The following is a 15724-nucleotide window of genomic DNA, read 5'->3' as shown; positions in this document are numbered from 1 at the left end:
GGAGCAGACACAGGGTTAGATTCAGTAGTTGGCAGACGTTCTTCATCATTTAAATCTAGATTTAAAGGCAACTGCATTCAAGTTTACCTCGATCATCCAGTAAATTGATACACGAGTGAGAATCTGAAAAAAGTTTTCTGATTTCCTCAAAATTTAAATGCAGAAATCCAGGGCTTCCCTTGTGGCTCAGCTGGTAAAGAATCCACCTGCAATGCAGGAGACCTGGGTTCGATCCCTGGGTTGGGAAGATCCCTTGGAGAAGGGAAAGGCTACCCACTCCAGTATTCTGGCCTGGAGAATTCCGTGGACTGTATATAGTCCATGAGGTCGCAAAGAGTCAGACACAACTGAGTGACTTATTAAAAAAAAAAAAAAGAAGAAATCCCACTAGTAGAATCCAAAATTTTTCTTCATGATCATCAGACTTCTGTAGAGCCCTTGGCTGTTGAAAGAAAGGTACTTCAACTCTTACAAGGCTGGTAATGGGAGGAAATTAGGAGCCAGTGGGGACTGGGAGATACAGGTGTGACAGGTGAATCTTATTTGTGAAGATGGGCCTCTTTAAGTGTAGTGAAGTGAAGTCACTCTTGTGTCTGACTCTTTGTGACCCCACGGACTGTAGCCTACCAGGCTCCTCTGTCTATGGGATTTTCCAGGAGATGTGTTCGTATCCAAACTCCCGGTGGCTCACATAGTAAAGAATCTGTCTGCAGTGCAGGAGACCCAGGTTTGATCCTTGGGTTGGGAAGATCCCTTGGAGAAGGGAATGGCAACCCACTCCAGAATCCTTGCCTGGAGATTTGCATGGACAGAAGAGCCTATCAGGGTACAGACTATGTGTTCGCTGAGAGTCAGACACGACTGAGCAACTAACATACCTGATGAGCTCCTTTTTAATCTTCTTCCTTCCATCCTTTCTCCTGTAACATGCAGGCAGAGTAATAGTTCATCTTTTCTGTGTGCTTTATTTTTTAGAGGGGGGTGAATTTTCACTGTCCTCCCATCAAATGACCTATGTGACTCAAGGGAAAACAGGCAGCTTAGATTATGATATAATTATTCACAAAGGGAAAACGTCAGTGGAAATTATTGTCTTTACGTTTTCTCTATTCTTGATAGTGAATCAAAAAATTTTTCCCCTTAGCCTCACATAGAAAATGAAATTTTACACAATAAGGTAGGGATGGCAGGTCTCACAGGGGAAAAAGGTTGCTGTCAACTTTTTTCCTCCGGAATATGGAAATTTGGGTGGATTATCTGTTCAGAGGAGGTTTCCTTTATTAATTCTTTTTCCTTTTTTTCACTTAAGACATCTGTTAACATTTCACACAGCCCAACAGATGTTGCAAAGCAAGTCCCATACTTTGTTCTCAGGAAAAATGACATTTCCTCAATTGGTTACCCCCACCTCTGTGACTGGGCCCAGCCTGCTGCTTCTGCATAATTTGCATATATTAAGTTATATACGTTAATGCTATACGAATTTGTAGTTTCAGCATTCTTTTTATACTCTGAAGTCTGTTTTGATTAGAAACTAGTTTATACATTGAGGGTTGAGAGGTCATAACATTTAAAAAATCTCCTTTGAGAACAGCAGCCTAATTCTGTAGATAGGTTTGGATAGCCAATTACTTAATAATTTTTTTTCTCTATAAAATAAGTGAAGTACAAAAGCTTGAGTTGTTTTGCCACGAGGAAGTGCTGATTGTCATGCGATGTGGAGCGTCATTTTTATTATTTTGGCAAGAACAGGACAGTTTTGTCTTGACAAGCCATTAGATGAATACCAGCGTGTGTCACATGAAAAACCACTGATCTTTAACCCAGCTCTGTACTTAACCAAGCCTTGAAAATGAATAGTGCATAAAAGAAGAGCAAAGGCCAGTTTACTGTCATTACAGATTACAGAATCTGTTAACAGCTGCTGAACTGAACCCAGGGAATTACAGGTATTGTTCCGTGAACCAGCGGAAGTCCTAGAGATGCTTGTTAAACTGTGTCTATAAACCGTACATTTATTTGATATTTGCCTAGGATTTACATTGCTGGAAACATAGCTGAAAAAAGGAAAATCCTTGAGTACTTTCTCTGTGTACTAAATGCATGCCTTTATCACAAAACCACATATATTTACATAGAACTGTCTCAGTGATACTTCCTTACCTCACTTATGGAACTTATTTTAAGAAAGCAATGTGTTTTCAAAGAAATTAATAGTGAATATTAAAAAGAAAACAAATAGTATCCCCCCCCCCCCCCGCTCCCCAAAAAATCACACATACAAAACAAAATCCTTAGCTCATTTGTTTCCTCAAGGTGTTCATTGTGGCTAATATTTGTACCAACATGTGATCTTTTTTTTTTTAATGGAGGGAAGAATCTAACCCATCTCAATACCCAAATATTGAAAAGATCAGTAACATTTAAAATAGTCGGTTGTGGGAATTATTGCTTACAGAGCTAACAAGAAAGAACACACTTTCTAACTCTGCTGGTGGAGTTGCATTGTGCCTCCCTGTAGTCTTATTATCCCACACTAACTGAAATGCAAATTCTCTGTAACTAATTGGATCTCATTGAGGGTACATGCACAGTATGTAGTTATATGCAAAAAGGTTTTAAAAACTAAAATTTCTTTGTAATTACAACTTTTGATTACTATCTGAAGCATTGGTGTCTATAGCATAGGTTTAGAATATACATATATATTTAACTTTTTTATAGATTACTCAAAAACATGAGCTATGAGATGCTTGGTAAATACCAGCTCAGAAGTTAGGGGGCAAATGTTTGTTTACAGGAATCTATAAGTTGGATTTTATTAAAGTCTTGTGAGAATGAAGATTTTTTGCTTTTGAAGTTTAGGATTTAGTATCTTAAGAGCCCATACACTGAAGTCATGCTTATAGTATAATCCTTTTGTTGGAATATTTTAAATGTGAAAACATCATAAACATAAGAAATCACTTCCAAAAGCTATTGTCTTTTTGTTTTTCTTTAGTTCTCCGGTTTACTTTAATATTGTAAACTGCATCTGAGTTTCTTTTGCGTAAGTGTATTTCTGCTGCATGTTGTGATGAGGTGGATGTATTCACATTCTTACAGTGTCTTTACTAACTTGGGTGCCATTTAGACCTAATTGGTGTATTTCTTCCCATGGTTTGTTTCTCACTGTCACTAAGAGTGGGAAAGCCAACATACAGCCTTTAGTATTTGTGATTCTTTCAGTGGAAATACATGGATCAGGACAGCAGAAAACTGTGGAAGTGATGCTTGCCTCTACTCCCCTAGTTTCAAGTAATTTTAGTACAAATGATTCTAGACAGTTATTTTACAATCTGCAAATTAGATAGCCAGTAGACAAACTCACAAATCATGTTTGTGCCTTGTGGGTGTATATTTTTTTGTGCCTGTGTCCTTATAGGTGTCCTGCTTGCTAGACAAAAGATTATCCTAGAATTGAGGACTCTGCATGCTGTGTTTCTATGTGGAAGTAAGTGGCAAGTTCAAATCAAGCATTTTGGAGGTTTCTAGAGGAGTCAAAATTTGTATTTTGAGGATTTGATTTAAAAATGATTGTTCAAAACTTAAAATCTGCAAAGCACAGTATGTGTTTATGCCTGAGGTTTTTGTTTTCGTTTACCTGTTCACTCACTTCTTGGTAAGTCAGGGTTAAGTGTTACCTCTTATCGTATGAAAGCTTGTCTTCTTTGTAGACTGTTCTTACAAACAAGTTAAAATTTTGTTTGATCAAATCCATTTAGCAGGTGCAGAATTGCATGATAGATTTTTAGTAAAAAAAAAAAAAATCTTAGATAACCTGGTGCTTTTGAGGCATGTGTCTTGACAGTTACATGCCAGGTACTAGTAATTTACACTATACACTTGTTTCATCTAGGGCAACCCAAGCTTTGCCCTCTGAAAGAGCTCAGCTTGCCTAGGCTGGGTAGCATTTTGTCAGCCGGGCAGGCCAGATTTGGATGTATTAGCTAGTCAGCCTAATAACCCTGTACAGACTGTATTGATTTTCTAGGAGAGAGTTTATGAACTAAATAAACTTGGGGTTGGTGTCTTAATAAACTGCTTCTTTCAGTCTGTCACATTTAGTTACAGAGCTGTGCAGTTTAGGGGGAAAAAAGGCTAATTCTGTTACAGATTGTTCACAGCAGGGTCTCCAAATTAGCCCTTTGTTTTGTAATGCCACCTTGCTTGGGCTCGCTTTGAGCACATTTCTCAGTTTTGCCCTAATGAGTTGCAACACTGATAATGTGGCTGATGATCTTTCATTGATTTCACTATCACTTGCTTGTCTGGTAATTGATCCGTTGCTGAGCCTCTAGTTAATTATATCGGCTTTGACATGGCCCGGTCCACGGGGAATTTCAAGTCTTGCAGAATAACAGTTTTAATAAAAGAGTCTATTACTGCAGGTGCTTGCTGCTGCATGCCAGTTGATTTTTGTGTTGTCTGTGTGTGTGTGTGTGTGTGTGTGTGTGTGTGGTGTGGGGTTGGTGGGGAGGGGGACACTTGGGAAAGGAGAGGACCATAGGACTGCAAGAAAGGAGGGGTGGGGGCTGGAAAAAGAAGAAGAGGGAGCGAAGGAGAGAGGAAGGAAGGAGGGGGAGCCGAGAGGGTGAGAGCAGGAGAGCCAGAGGCAGGCGAGCGAGAGCACACAGGCAAAGCGATACAAGAGGCTGCAAGGAGCGGGGAGGAAGCTTGCTATTGACAGTGTCCTTAAGCCTCCCACAAATAACAGCCATTAGTGGGAAGGTCAGGAGCTGAGCAGGCAGCTTGACTGAGGCACTGAGTGCCACTTCAGAAATCAAGAGGCTAGCAAATTTTAGAGGGAGTTTAAGTGGGTAATAGCTAGCTGTAAAGGTACAGTCACTGTTGACAATTGACTCATAGGGTTTTTCTGCCTCCCCCCCTCCAGAATATTTTTATTGACCACAGGTGGACTTAATATATTTTAAGGCAACAATTCTTCGGGTTCTTGTTTGTTTCTCTTCAGATATTGAATTTGCTGCTTTTGAGACTTTTTTGTGCTTAATGGTGGTGAACCAGAGGGAAGTTTAACAGAAAAGCTTTCAGGAGATGGCGGTTCTAGAGGGGAAGGCACATTTGTGTCAACATAGTGCACGTTTTCTCATCTTTTCTCATTGTCCACTAATGACACCCAGCTGCCATTGAAGCTCTTTTCTGTTTCTTTTGTTGTTTCAGAGAGTAAGGTTTATTGTTATTCTTGAGTTAAGAAGGAGCAAGGAGAGTGGTACATTTGTCCTCGGTATTTGTAGGTGGTTGAAGATTAATGTGCCTTACATTTTAAGTTTAGGAAGGATGGCTTTTTCCTGCTGACTACTTTTATGAGATGACATGAATTTACCTTTCCATTTTGGAGTTACTGTTTATGTACAGTGCATTTTGTTCAGTTCTGCTTTTCCATAAATAAGGTAGATAAATACGGTCTAATAAATAGATGTTTTGTTTTAAAACTGGGTTTAATTAAAAATACGACATGCTATCGAGGTTATATTTCATCAGGCTGGAAAATGTTATAGAATTTTTCTATAGAGATCTTGAATGAAAAAGTGGAATTTTTATATTCATTACTTTTTGCCTGAAATGGGACAGGCTTTTTTTCTTCATCTTTTTCTTTTTTATGATTTGAAAGGATATTGTAGAAGCTTCATCCAGGAACTTTAACAAAGGATTTTTTTTTTTTCTACTTACTGAGCTTTAAGAAAAGGTACACTTTTTTCCTTTTCCATTCAGTTTCTTATTAACATCCAATTGAGTAATTAATGCCCCGAGGGAACTGTATTGTAAATAGTGTGTATTTATTTTGCAAATGTTTATTGTGCATCTTCTATGTTCAAAAACCTGCTAGGTTTATTTATATACTTTTTAGAGTGTAAGGTCACATCACTATGTATATTATTTTCTCCAGGAGTTTATATGTGATTATAAATAGCCCAGCACATACTATTTCTTTTAGGAGCTAACATTTAGACAACACCTAAGCCAACTTCACATTCTCTTACAGCTGAGTATTTCTTTCTTCCAGTGTAATTAGGGGGAAAAAAATGTTTTCAAGCCTAGCAGTCTACAAATGTTTAAGCAAAGACTAATGTCAGATACTGCATGCTATACCCGAAAGCATTGTTGGGGAAAATTCCCTGGGAAGGGCCCCAGCCTCTCCCTGCCCCGTGGACCGTCCCCGATTCCCGTGCTGGCTGAAGTGTGCATGAGTGTGTCTCTCTCCCCGTGTGTCTGGAGAGGGGTTAGAGCAGGGTGTCATTCGGTGCCTGACAGTGGAACAGTGCAGTTGACTCTCAGCTCTCCCATCCAATGACATGCAGTGGCTGAGAGTTTGAAGCTGATGGTTGGGTCTCCAGTGCTGCCTGCACACCTGACCGGCAGCTGTTAAACCGAGCGAAGGCAAGCTCAGGGAGTCACAATCTATGCATAAATGATAGGGGTGTCTGTGTAGAAGGTGCAAAAGAAGCTCTGACCCCCTCCTTCCCCCCAATCTCCCCCTTCCCAAATGAAATGCACAGTTCAGCCAGCTTCTTAACTACACTACACTCCTGCTACTGGCTGCCAAGAGGCTCAAAAATCCACCTTCACTTTTCAGTCAGAAGAGGCAGAAGTGGATGTGAGAGAAAGAGAGACACTGAGAGACAGAGAGCCAAAGAGGGCAAGAGACTTGACTTTAAGAGACTCCTGTACTGACAACTCCATGCAGTTCGGAACCAGAACGACTCCGGCTGAACCAGGGTTCATGGGGACATGGCAAAACGCTGATACTAACCTCTTATTCAGAATGTCCCAACAGGTAAGTTACTTTTTTTTTTTTAAGGAAACCTTGAATTGTTATGTGTACTTTTGTTTCTGGTATTTTCCTTTCTAAACATTTTTGAAATCTTGATCACTTCGTCGTTGGGCTCTGTTTTGTCATAACTGTTACTGGAAAGAGCAGGGTTACTTCTCGGCTTCCCTAAGGGTTCCTTAAAAGAAAGGGGGGAAAGGATACTGAAGTAAAAGAAAGGAAAGGCATTTGTGGCAAAGTTTCACAGTCCAGCCAGGGTCAGGGGAAGACTTCATTTATTTCTTTGTTTTCTGTTAAATAATAACAATAATAATAAAAAGCCACCCCCACCCCCACCCAGGACATGTTATCTATCTGCATTAATCACTTCATCCAAGTGGCTGCTATCTCAAGAGTAAGGTTTGCCAACCCCACGGCCATAAAATATAGGGGCCCCTCGGCCCTGCCCGACGGACTTCCCCGGGCTAGAAGCGGCTTGACTGCGAACCCGGCCGGGGAGAGGCGGCTGCGCGGGAGCCGCTGGCAGCGCCGCCGAGGGCGCGGGCGGAGGCGGCGTGCGTGACGGGCTGAGCCGCTGGCCGGTCCCAGCTCCTCCGCCGCGGCCGCCGCCGCCGCCTCTTGCGCGCTGGCCCTGCGCTCCCGCCGCTCCCGCCCGGCTCCCGCCCGCTCGCCCACCCGCCGGCCGCTGCACTCACACTCGGGCAGCCTCGGCGTCCTCCCCAGAGCCGTCCTCGGGCCGGCTGGCTGCGCCGCCGCCGCGGGCTCTGCGGGGAGGGTCGACGTGTCCGCCCAAGGCCGCCGGCGGCTGCTCGTTAATCAGCGGAGCCCGCGGCTCGTACCACGTACCGCGCGCTCGGTGGTACCTACGCGCCCCGCGCGCCCGGCTCCTCTTGCACAATCGCTGGCTCTGCGGCTCCGAGGGGGAGCGAGGGGGAGAGGAAGCGAAGGGAAACAACCCAGAAACTTTCATCTTGGACTGTGCTCAAGCGAGGGAGGGAAGTTCCTTGGTGCCTCCCTCCCAGACACGTCTTTGCTTTTCAAAAGCCTCCATCAGACCCACACAAAGCAAGAGTTAGTACGATATTAGCCTCCCCCCAGCACGAAAGTGTGACTCTACACTGGGATTGTAAGCAGATGGAGGTTGTTAGGAAATGGGTATTGCTCCTCTTTCTCTCTAAAAAAAATACTGCAATTACTTTCTTTTATGGAAACCTGTTTTGTTTGTAAGGAGTTCATGAGAACGAAATACTTTTATTGAGTTAATTTGATTTTTAAAGTGTTGGTGAAGAAGGAAAGAAACCAGTTTGCCAGACTGGAGACTACCACAAGTTTAGAAATATATCTGCGAAAGGTAGTACAGAGAGCCAGGGTTTTGTAGCCTTTAGCTAGAGAACAGTTGTATCACGCAGTTCTAGATAGGATAAATGCATTTGAATAAGGTGTATTTTGACATATCCTGTAGAGGGACCCTGATTACTGCTGATACAGTAAGCTGGGATTTAAATGCAATCAACACAAGCCCAATAAGCAACTCTTTATGTGCAATTTCCCATTCTTGCAAGTTAAAAAGTTCATTTCCTCCCAGAGATACTCTTTGGCTTGCCTCTGCCGGGTGCTTTGAGAGGTGTGTTTCTGAAGCACATCCCTGTGACTGTCTTCCTGGTTGGAACACAGAGTATGTTTTCACTGACCTTAAGATCAAATAACTTGTTCTCTACTTTAAAAATTAGATATCATCTTCAGGATTTTCTTGTTACTGGAGGTCGTGGTCTGTGTGTGTGTGTGTGTTTTGAAAGGGGAGGTTGGTTTACATCTCCCTCTAGCTAGAAAAGAGTTAATAAAACCAGATAGAGATAATGATCAATTGATAAATGGCTATTGAACCACATAGATGGTGTTAGATTGCTTCTTTGGCAGTAGCCCATTTCCAAGTAGATTTGAATCTAAGGAGACTTTAAGTTGTGCAAAGCATTTTAGCTAAAAAACAAAAGTAAATTATATAAATGGTGGATCAAAATTGGGAAAATAATTTGAAATTGCTCAGAGAGAGAAACTTGTGTAGCTAAACCATTATGATGTCTTTGATCCAGCTGTTTCACTCTCTGGATATACAAAAATCTCTTTTGTGTGTACCTGTGTTTATATACGTGTGAAAGTGAGCATCAGTGACTATGGAAAGAGTAGAAATACAGGGAAATAATTTATGCTTTATGGCTGCTGTATGAAGTAATGTTAGTTATACTATTTACTAAACAGTAGTACAATGAAAGAAAATCACAATTTTAAAAAGTGTAGTTATTTTATTTTATATGTTTGCTTTATTTTTTGGTTTTGATGTAGTTGGCAACTCCCTCTTTTTTCCTCCTGTCATGGTTATTAAATGCTTACCTCCTCTGCATTTTTGGAAAGCATCTAAAGAGGGTATAAGTTTACATTTTTTTCCTCCTTCAGGATGATGTTTTAGTTTGTATAAATATTGTGTAAACTTAAATTGAAACTGTGTGTAAATCCTAAAGTGTGTACTATACATGTTTAATACACATGTTTATTTTCCTGACCTATAGTTCATCAGCAATGCTGATTCAGTGTGTGTGTGTACATGTGTGTATGTGCCAGTGTAAGGAAGATACTTCTTGACATGATCTCTCTCGAAGCCAACAGTTTCAAGGAATACTAGTCTCAATATACACATTAAGTCAGTTTTTGTCTTACTACAGGTAAAAGTTTGTCCAGTTAAAACTGCAGAATTTTATATTTCTAAGGCCTAGAGATATTTTTCTGTATGAAGATTATTTTAATTTCTAAGGGAAAAAAATGGACTTAGCTCATGAAGTGAATATTTTGGGCATTTTTTTGTTTCAAAGTTATCTGTAATAAGATAAAGACTGTGAGATTTACCTGATCATTTCTTTAAATATTAGAAAAGACTGACTAGCCAGTTTCAAAACTGAACTATAGAGAATTCACAATCCGTAGTATTTAACTACAGCAAAACTTAAAAGTGGGAGATAGCTCATGAATACTGAAATTTAATATTCTAGCGTTGTGTCTTCTATGGGTAATTTAGGAAGTAGGGAGATAAAAATCTTTGTCTTTTGTTTTGTATGAGCAAAGTTAGATCTGCTTATATGTAAATGTTCCAGTCTGTCTAATTCTAACAAAAAGATAACCGCCATCTGAAGCCAATTTAGATTTGGTGGAACTAAGTCTATTCCCCTAAAGTTCAAGATATGACAATTTGATTGCATTTTCTTGCCTCTATATTTTTCTTCCATATTTTAGTATGATTTTTTTTCAAAAGGGATAATATTTTTTCATACAGACAAATACTTGATAACCTTGAAGGGCATGACTCTTAACTTCTGTAAAGGGAGTTCTTTGGGTCACTTTGATCAGTGACAGGTCGAGAATAACCAGAAACTCTTTGCTCATCTTTTCTGTTCTTCTCCTAGAGTCCAGAATGTTGTTTTGCCCATTTTAAACTCACAAGGTATTGCTAAAAGCAGAAAATAAGGTCTGCTTTTGGAAATCGTTGTTGTTTTAAACCAGGCTTTAAATGATGATTTTTTTCCATTTTTGTAAATACTTTGTTCATGTGAGAGAATAGCAGTTAAAATTGTTTGTAGCTCCCTCAAGGGATGCAGTAGTCTAATAATATATTTTGAAATCTTCTCAGAAATAAAACTGTAACAGGTAAAGGGCTAGAGCTTATGCTTTACACATTACTAGAGGCATTTACCTTTTATTATTGGTGAGGTATATTTAACCTGTTTCAAATAAAATGTGAATCCCTTAATAAGGTCTCTTTTCAGACACGAGTGAAATACTAAGTTAGAATTATAAATGACTCTGTGCATCATTATGTAGTAATTTAGGATTCACCCAATGATGTAACAAAATTAACAACATAATTTCATTGTGAAACTGTGTCTTGTTAAAGAACAACTGTCTGACATTCTCCTACAGTTGCTTTATTTAACTTCATGCAAATATTATTAGTAGTGACATTTTTCTATTGTGCATTAGATTCTCTCATTAGCATGATGTGTTAGTTATCACCAGAGAAATCGTTTCCTAGTTAGGTGAGGGGCAAACCAAGAAAGCTAAAAATTAAATCAGTGATTTACATTAATACCAGAGCGTCTGCTCACCAGAGATAGGACAGAATCAAGCAAACTTTCTCACTAATATAAAATCTAGCCCATTTCAGAGAAATGATAAATAAAATATATTGTCAGAAACATATAACAACATTGCTGGCATCCATTTAAAAGCAGGTTCAATATGCATTTTCCTCCCAGTAGTCTTTTAGTTCTTTCTATTCATATAGGCAAGCACAGTTTCCGTTGGTTGAATCTATATACTCAAGTGGAAATGGTGATTTGGTCTGACTTCCTACCTGCCCCCACCCTCAGATAATTTTAATGTTTATTCACTAACAGTTTAAAAGGCACATAGGCAGTGTTTCTTACAGGTCAGATGCCTAATTGTATATCGTGGTTTGATTCTTCTGTCTAGTTCATGGAATGCATTTTATTCTTAACTCTATCCCCCTCGTGCAGCTGTCCCTTTTAACAGAGGATGTATATTCTTATTTGACCAGAGCCCGGAGTAAAGCAGTTGATAGTTAATGGTCTTTGAAAATGACTTTCACTGCCAGGCATCAGCCATCTCTAGGTTTCTGCACTTTTCCTCCTCCCTTTTTACTCCCCTTCTTCCAGTTGGTGTGTTTCAGTAATCACATCTTACTAAAAAAGGATTAAATTGACCAAACTGACGGTCTTGATGCTAAAATAAATATTTATATTATATTAGGAGGCATGTAATTTCAGCCTGTTGAATTAGTAGACTCCTACCTCCAATTTAGTTTGCCTCTCTAATTTGAGTGATAATGTTTTATATTGAAGTCTTAACTGTAGACATCTATTCAAATATAATTCTTCTCATCCATTCTTATCATGTAACACTAACATTGGCAATTTGGGTAATTGTTAAAATACAGGGTGTAGCACAGGTGTGTTGGCCTGTACTTTGTAAGTCTGTGTATAACAGGCAGACTTCACTTAACAGGTACTGTCTAATTTGTAATGCAAGGGGAACAAGCGTAGTAGGCCTTATATATGGTGTTTATATACATGTGAAAGCAAATAAAGCAGGCACAAACATATTCTCAGATGGATATGTGGTATAGATTGGTATATATTAAAAAATCTGTGCACACATTTCAAGTTTATTTTCACCATGATACAGTAAGTGACTTTGAACATAGTAGGTGATCATTTTGAAATTACTTTTCTCATGTTTCTATCATCTGCAAACTGGGACTGTGTGTCTGTGTATCATCTGTAAGGCCTTAGCAAAAGCTAGAGTGAATCAAGTAACCACAGTCAAAAAATAAATCCCTAAAGGTGTAGCTATCTTATCTATATAATTGTAGGTATTTTAAAAATAATTATATTTATGAGTGTATCTGAAGATTCCCTGATAAATCCCGTTATTCGTGCGTGGCTTTATGGAAATCTGATTAATGGAGTGACAGGACAGATTTGAGCTCCCAGAGCAGCACATCCTCCCACTTCTGTGTCAGGGTTAAGAGCCGCGGCAAATCCTCCCTAACTAATTAGATGCTGAGTAAGGCATCTTGGAGAAGTTGGGGCAAAAGGGAATGGGTCACAGCCAAAGCAGGATTGCAAGGACTCCAGTGATAGTGAAAGCATTTAAGTTTGCAGGTCGTTGTGACACGGGCTGCTGACTCCAAGGAACTGGCCGTTACAGATAGTGAGCTGGCGTCATCCACTTCCATGAAAAACACATTCTAGTGCTTCTCTCTTCCCACCTTACATGTCTGACACACCCTTAAAGAAAGTTAGATTGGACATCTGCCTTTATCAGTCTGCAAAGCTTTCGAGAGGACTTTTCCTGTAAACATGTATAGCTAATGGCTGTGAAAGGCCAAAGAGGTATTTTCTGAACTTGAGACTTTTGATTATAATGTGTATATGTATCAAAAGGCATGAGACAAGACTCTGGAATTTGCCTTTAGCTTGTGTCCACAGTTGGAATCATGGTGTTGGAATTGAACTACGAGTTAACTCCTTTCTTTCCTGCAGAGTGTTGTCAGGGAACTTTTTGGTAACCGGGAGAAGAAAGTAAATTGTGGGGTGACTTTTTCAGTGAGAGAATTTTTTATTTTCTGGAAGTCCCTGCTTGTTGCTGTCCAAGGAACATGGAACAAGATTCCATGATTTCCTTTCCAAGATTTCCTTTCACGTGAGGTTTGGAGCCTGGTTTGTTCTGTGGGTGGAATGAATTCTTTACCATGTGAAAATCCTGTTGTCCCGCTCATGGTATGCTTTTGCCGCTACATAATCACGCTTCTCTAGGCCTTGGTCAGAGAGAAGATTGTTTGGGGATCGTAGGAAATGATTGATCTTACCCCTGTCTGCCAAAGCTGATGCCATTTTTATTTCCCAAAAGCAGCTGGCTTCCACATTTTGCTTGGTGATCCTCCATCTACTTAAGAACCAGGGAGAGGAGGGGAAAGAGAGTCAAAAACCCTTTCAAGGAACTTTGACATCTATTTTTAAGCTTTAGAGAAATAAAGGAAAAGAGGCATAATTCAGGCACAGCAGCCTTTCTGTCTTGATACACAAGCAAGACATTGTATAGAAGAGGGAGTTTCTTTTCCTATAAGATACAATTGTAAACAGGCGCAAAAAATAAGACGAAAAAACTTTCTGAGCAGCTCAAGCTCCAGGAAGTTTTAATATGTGCAGATGACACCCGGAAAATGATGCCTGGGGCAGTGACATCCGAGGTACCTCACCTCCTCACCGAGCTTGATCTGTACTGCCTTTTCCCTCCCCAGCTTTAAAAGAAAGTTTTAGAGACTGGAAAAAAATAAAAGTATTGATTCTTTTTTAATTTGTACATTCCCTGTAGGAAGCCTAGCAAATTTCATAGTGTACATTCAAACCCTAAGGTGAAAAATTTATGACTGGAGTTCATTTGGTTGAGGGCAGTGTGCGGTGTTCTATTCAAACGCTCTGGATAGCATTTCATGCCACAGAATCAGAGAGCAGGAGAAGAGAAAAAGAGCTGTATCATTTCTTCATTCACACAGCCTTTCTTAATGGAAATGCTTGTGGAAAAACAATGCATTACTCAAACTGGCTAACGTAGAAATCAAATTCTCAGCTTATTAATCATCATTCCAATTAAAAAAAAAGAATTGATCCTTTAACAACAAAATAATATCCTTTTGTTTTTCTTTAATTAAGCCCGTCAGTTTTTCATTTCTCTCTGTGAAGAAAATGAAAATAATCTTGAACAGTAGGAAGTTACTCATTGTAACAGGGATTCTCTTGAGCATATCTGACATCTTATTTACTCAGTATTTTTGGACTGCAGTGTTATTTTGCTACTGTCTTTAGGGTTTGTGTGTTGTTGCTGGGGGTGGGGAGGGGGGTCGCTTTAAGCCTCATTTCTGTTTGGTTGGCAGCCACTTACTTAATGACCTAAATACATGATTAGACTGTTTTTTCTTCCTATTCCTGTTCCCATAGACCTATTAATTTTCTTGCTTTATTCTCCTTTCCCTTCTTTTTTCTTTTTCTGGATTTCTCCTTACTTTCACTGGCTCTATTTGCCCTAATAAGAAGGAATTAAAAGGCACCTTCTTGCCAGTACATCACTCTGGTGGAGGGATGGAAAGAGGTGCCACCCTCAGATGTGGTCCTCAGCGTGGAGGTGCTGACAGGAGGACTGTCCTGAGTTCTGCTCTGTGAGAGTTCTTTAAGTCCGGGCGTGATAAAAACATGTAACCAGGGGCCCAGGCTTATCATTCAAAGGCGCTGAAAGGCAGTTCAATTGGATCCTTCGCTGTGGAAGAAAGTACTTAGTTGAAAAGAGATTTTGCTTTTCTCTTTTTCTTTTTTAAAAGTAATTCTTGGCTTTATCATTTTGTGCAGTTAGACTTACATCTGCACAGGAAAGCATTTTGTTAGAAGGAAAACGTGAAGTTTTCTGTCAGTAGGTTGAAGGTATGACTCTCTAAGACAAACTGCAGTTAATAAGAGTTAACTGAAATGTTGGGAAAAAAAAAAAAGAAATCAAAGTCATGGCAGGGCAAATATTAATGGATGACAGTATAAATTGAAATGGAAAACATGCCGTATACAGAATACAATGAGGAGGATTCACTACTATTTTGTATTTAATAAATTTTAACCCATTGTTCTACCCAGCTGAGAGACTGTTAAAATGGACAAGGTTTGAAAATATTATTCTACATGGAAAGACACAGCTTCCAGTCCTTGGACCTGCTGTGCTTTTGTGTGACTGTCATGAATTTTTCAACTTTATTAAGGTATCTTTCAGTGGCTATTTGTTCTCTAGACAGATCTTCAGGACTCATGGTTGATGATCAGAGTACCTGAACTGGGAGTTTAAACAGGAAAAATCCAGGATAATGAATGTTTTACATACTGAAAATAATTACGTTCAGCTGGCTTAACATAATAACAAAACTAATATTAAAATGAGAACCTCTATCTAGGGTTTTCAAAATGTTTTTTTTTTTTCCCTTCCATTAAAATTTAAGCAAGAAAAATTTCATTGGGTTAAATCATTAGGAGGACTCTTTGGGCACCTAATCAGGCATAGGTAAAGAAAGCTGACACTCCTGTGCCCTCTGCCAGTGCCGGAGAACAGTGGACATGATTGGAAGGCCATGTGCAAGAAGTGGGACAATAAGTGTACAATGACCGTATTCAGGAAGCCACATCCTTGTTGACCTCACGTCAGAACCTAACTCAAGAGCCAGGTAGGGGATCTGTTGCTCTATCTAACATTGCTTTTCTTTTTTAGGTGTTAATACTAGAATACCAGAACATA

General features: G+C 39.6%; 1 protein-coding gene across 3 annotated transcripts in view; it reads left to right on the top strand.

Annotated features, from left to right (window-relative positions):
- The window catches only part of BNC2 (basonuclin zinc finger protein 2), a 466221-nt gene that overhangs the window by 143202 nt on the left and 307295 nt on the right, over nt 1-15724 (top strand). For all 3 annotated transcript variants that reach the window (XM_070480546.1, XM_070480545.1, XM_070480549.1), the window contains exon 2: nt 6635-6835. In XM_070480546.1, coding sequence (XP_070336647.1) covers nt 6635-6835 — 201 coding nt within the window. The remainder of the gene's footprint in view (nt 1-6634; nt 6836-15724) is intronic.

The sequence above is a fragment of the Odocoileus virginianus genome, chromosome 18 (assembly GCF_023699985.2).
Source record: "Odocoileus virginianus isolate 20LAN1187 ecotype Illinois chromosome 18, Ovbor_1.2, whole genome shotgun sequence".
Classification (NCBI taxonomy): domain Eukaryota; kingdom Metazoa; phylum Chordata; class Mammalia; order Artiodactyla; family Cervidae; genus Odocoileus; species Odocoileus virginianus.
This window is presented reverse-complemented; position numbering and strand designations above follow the sequence as displayed.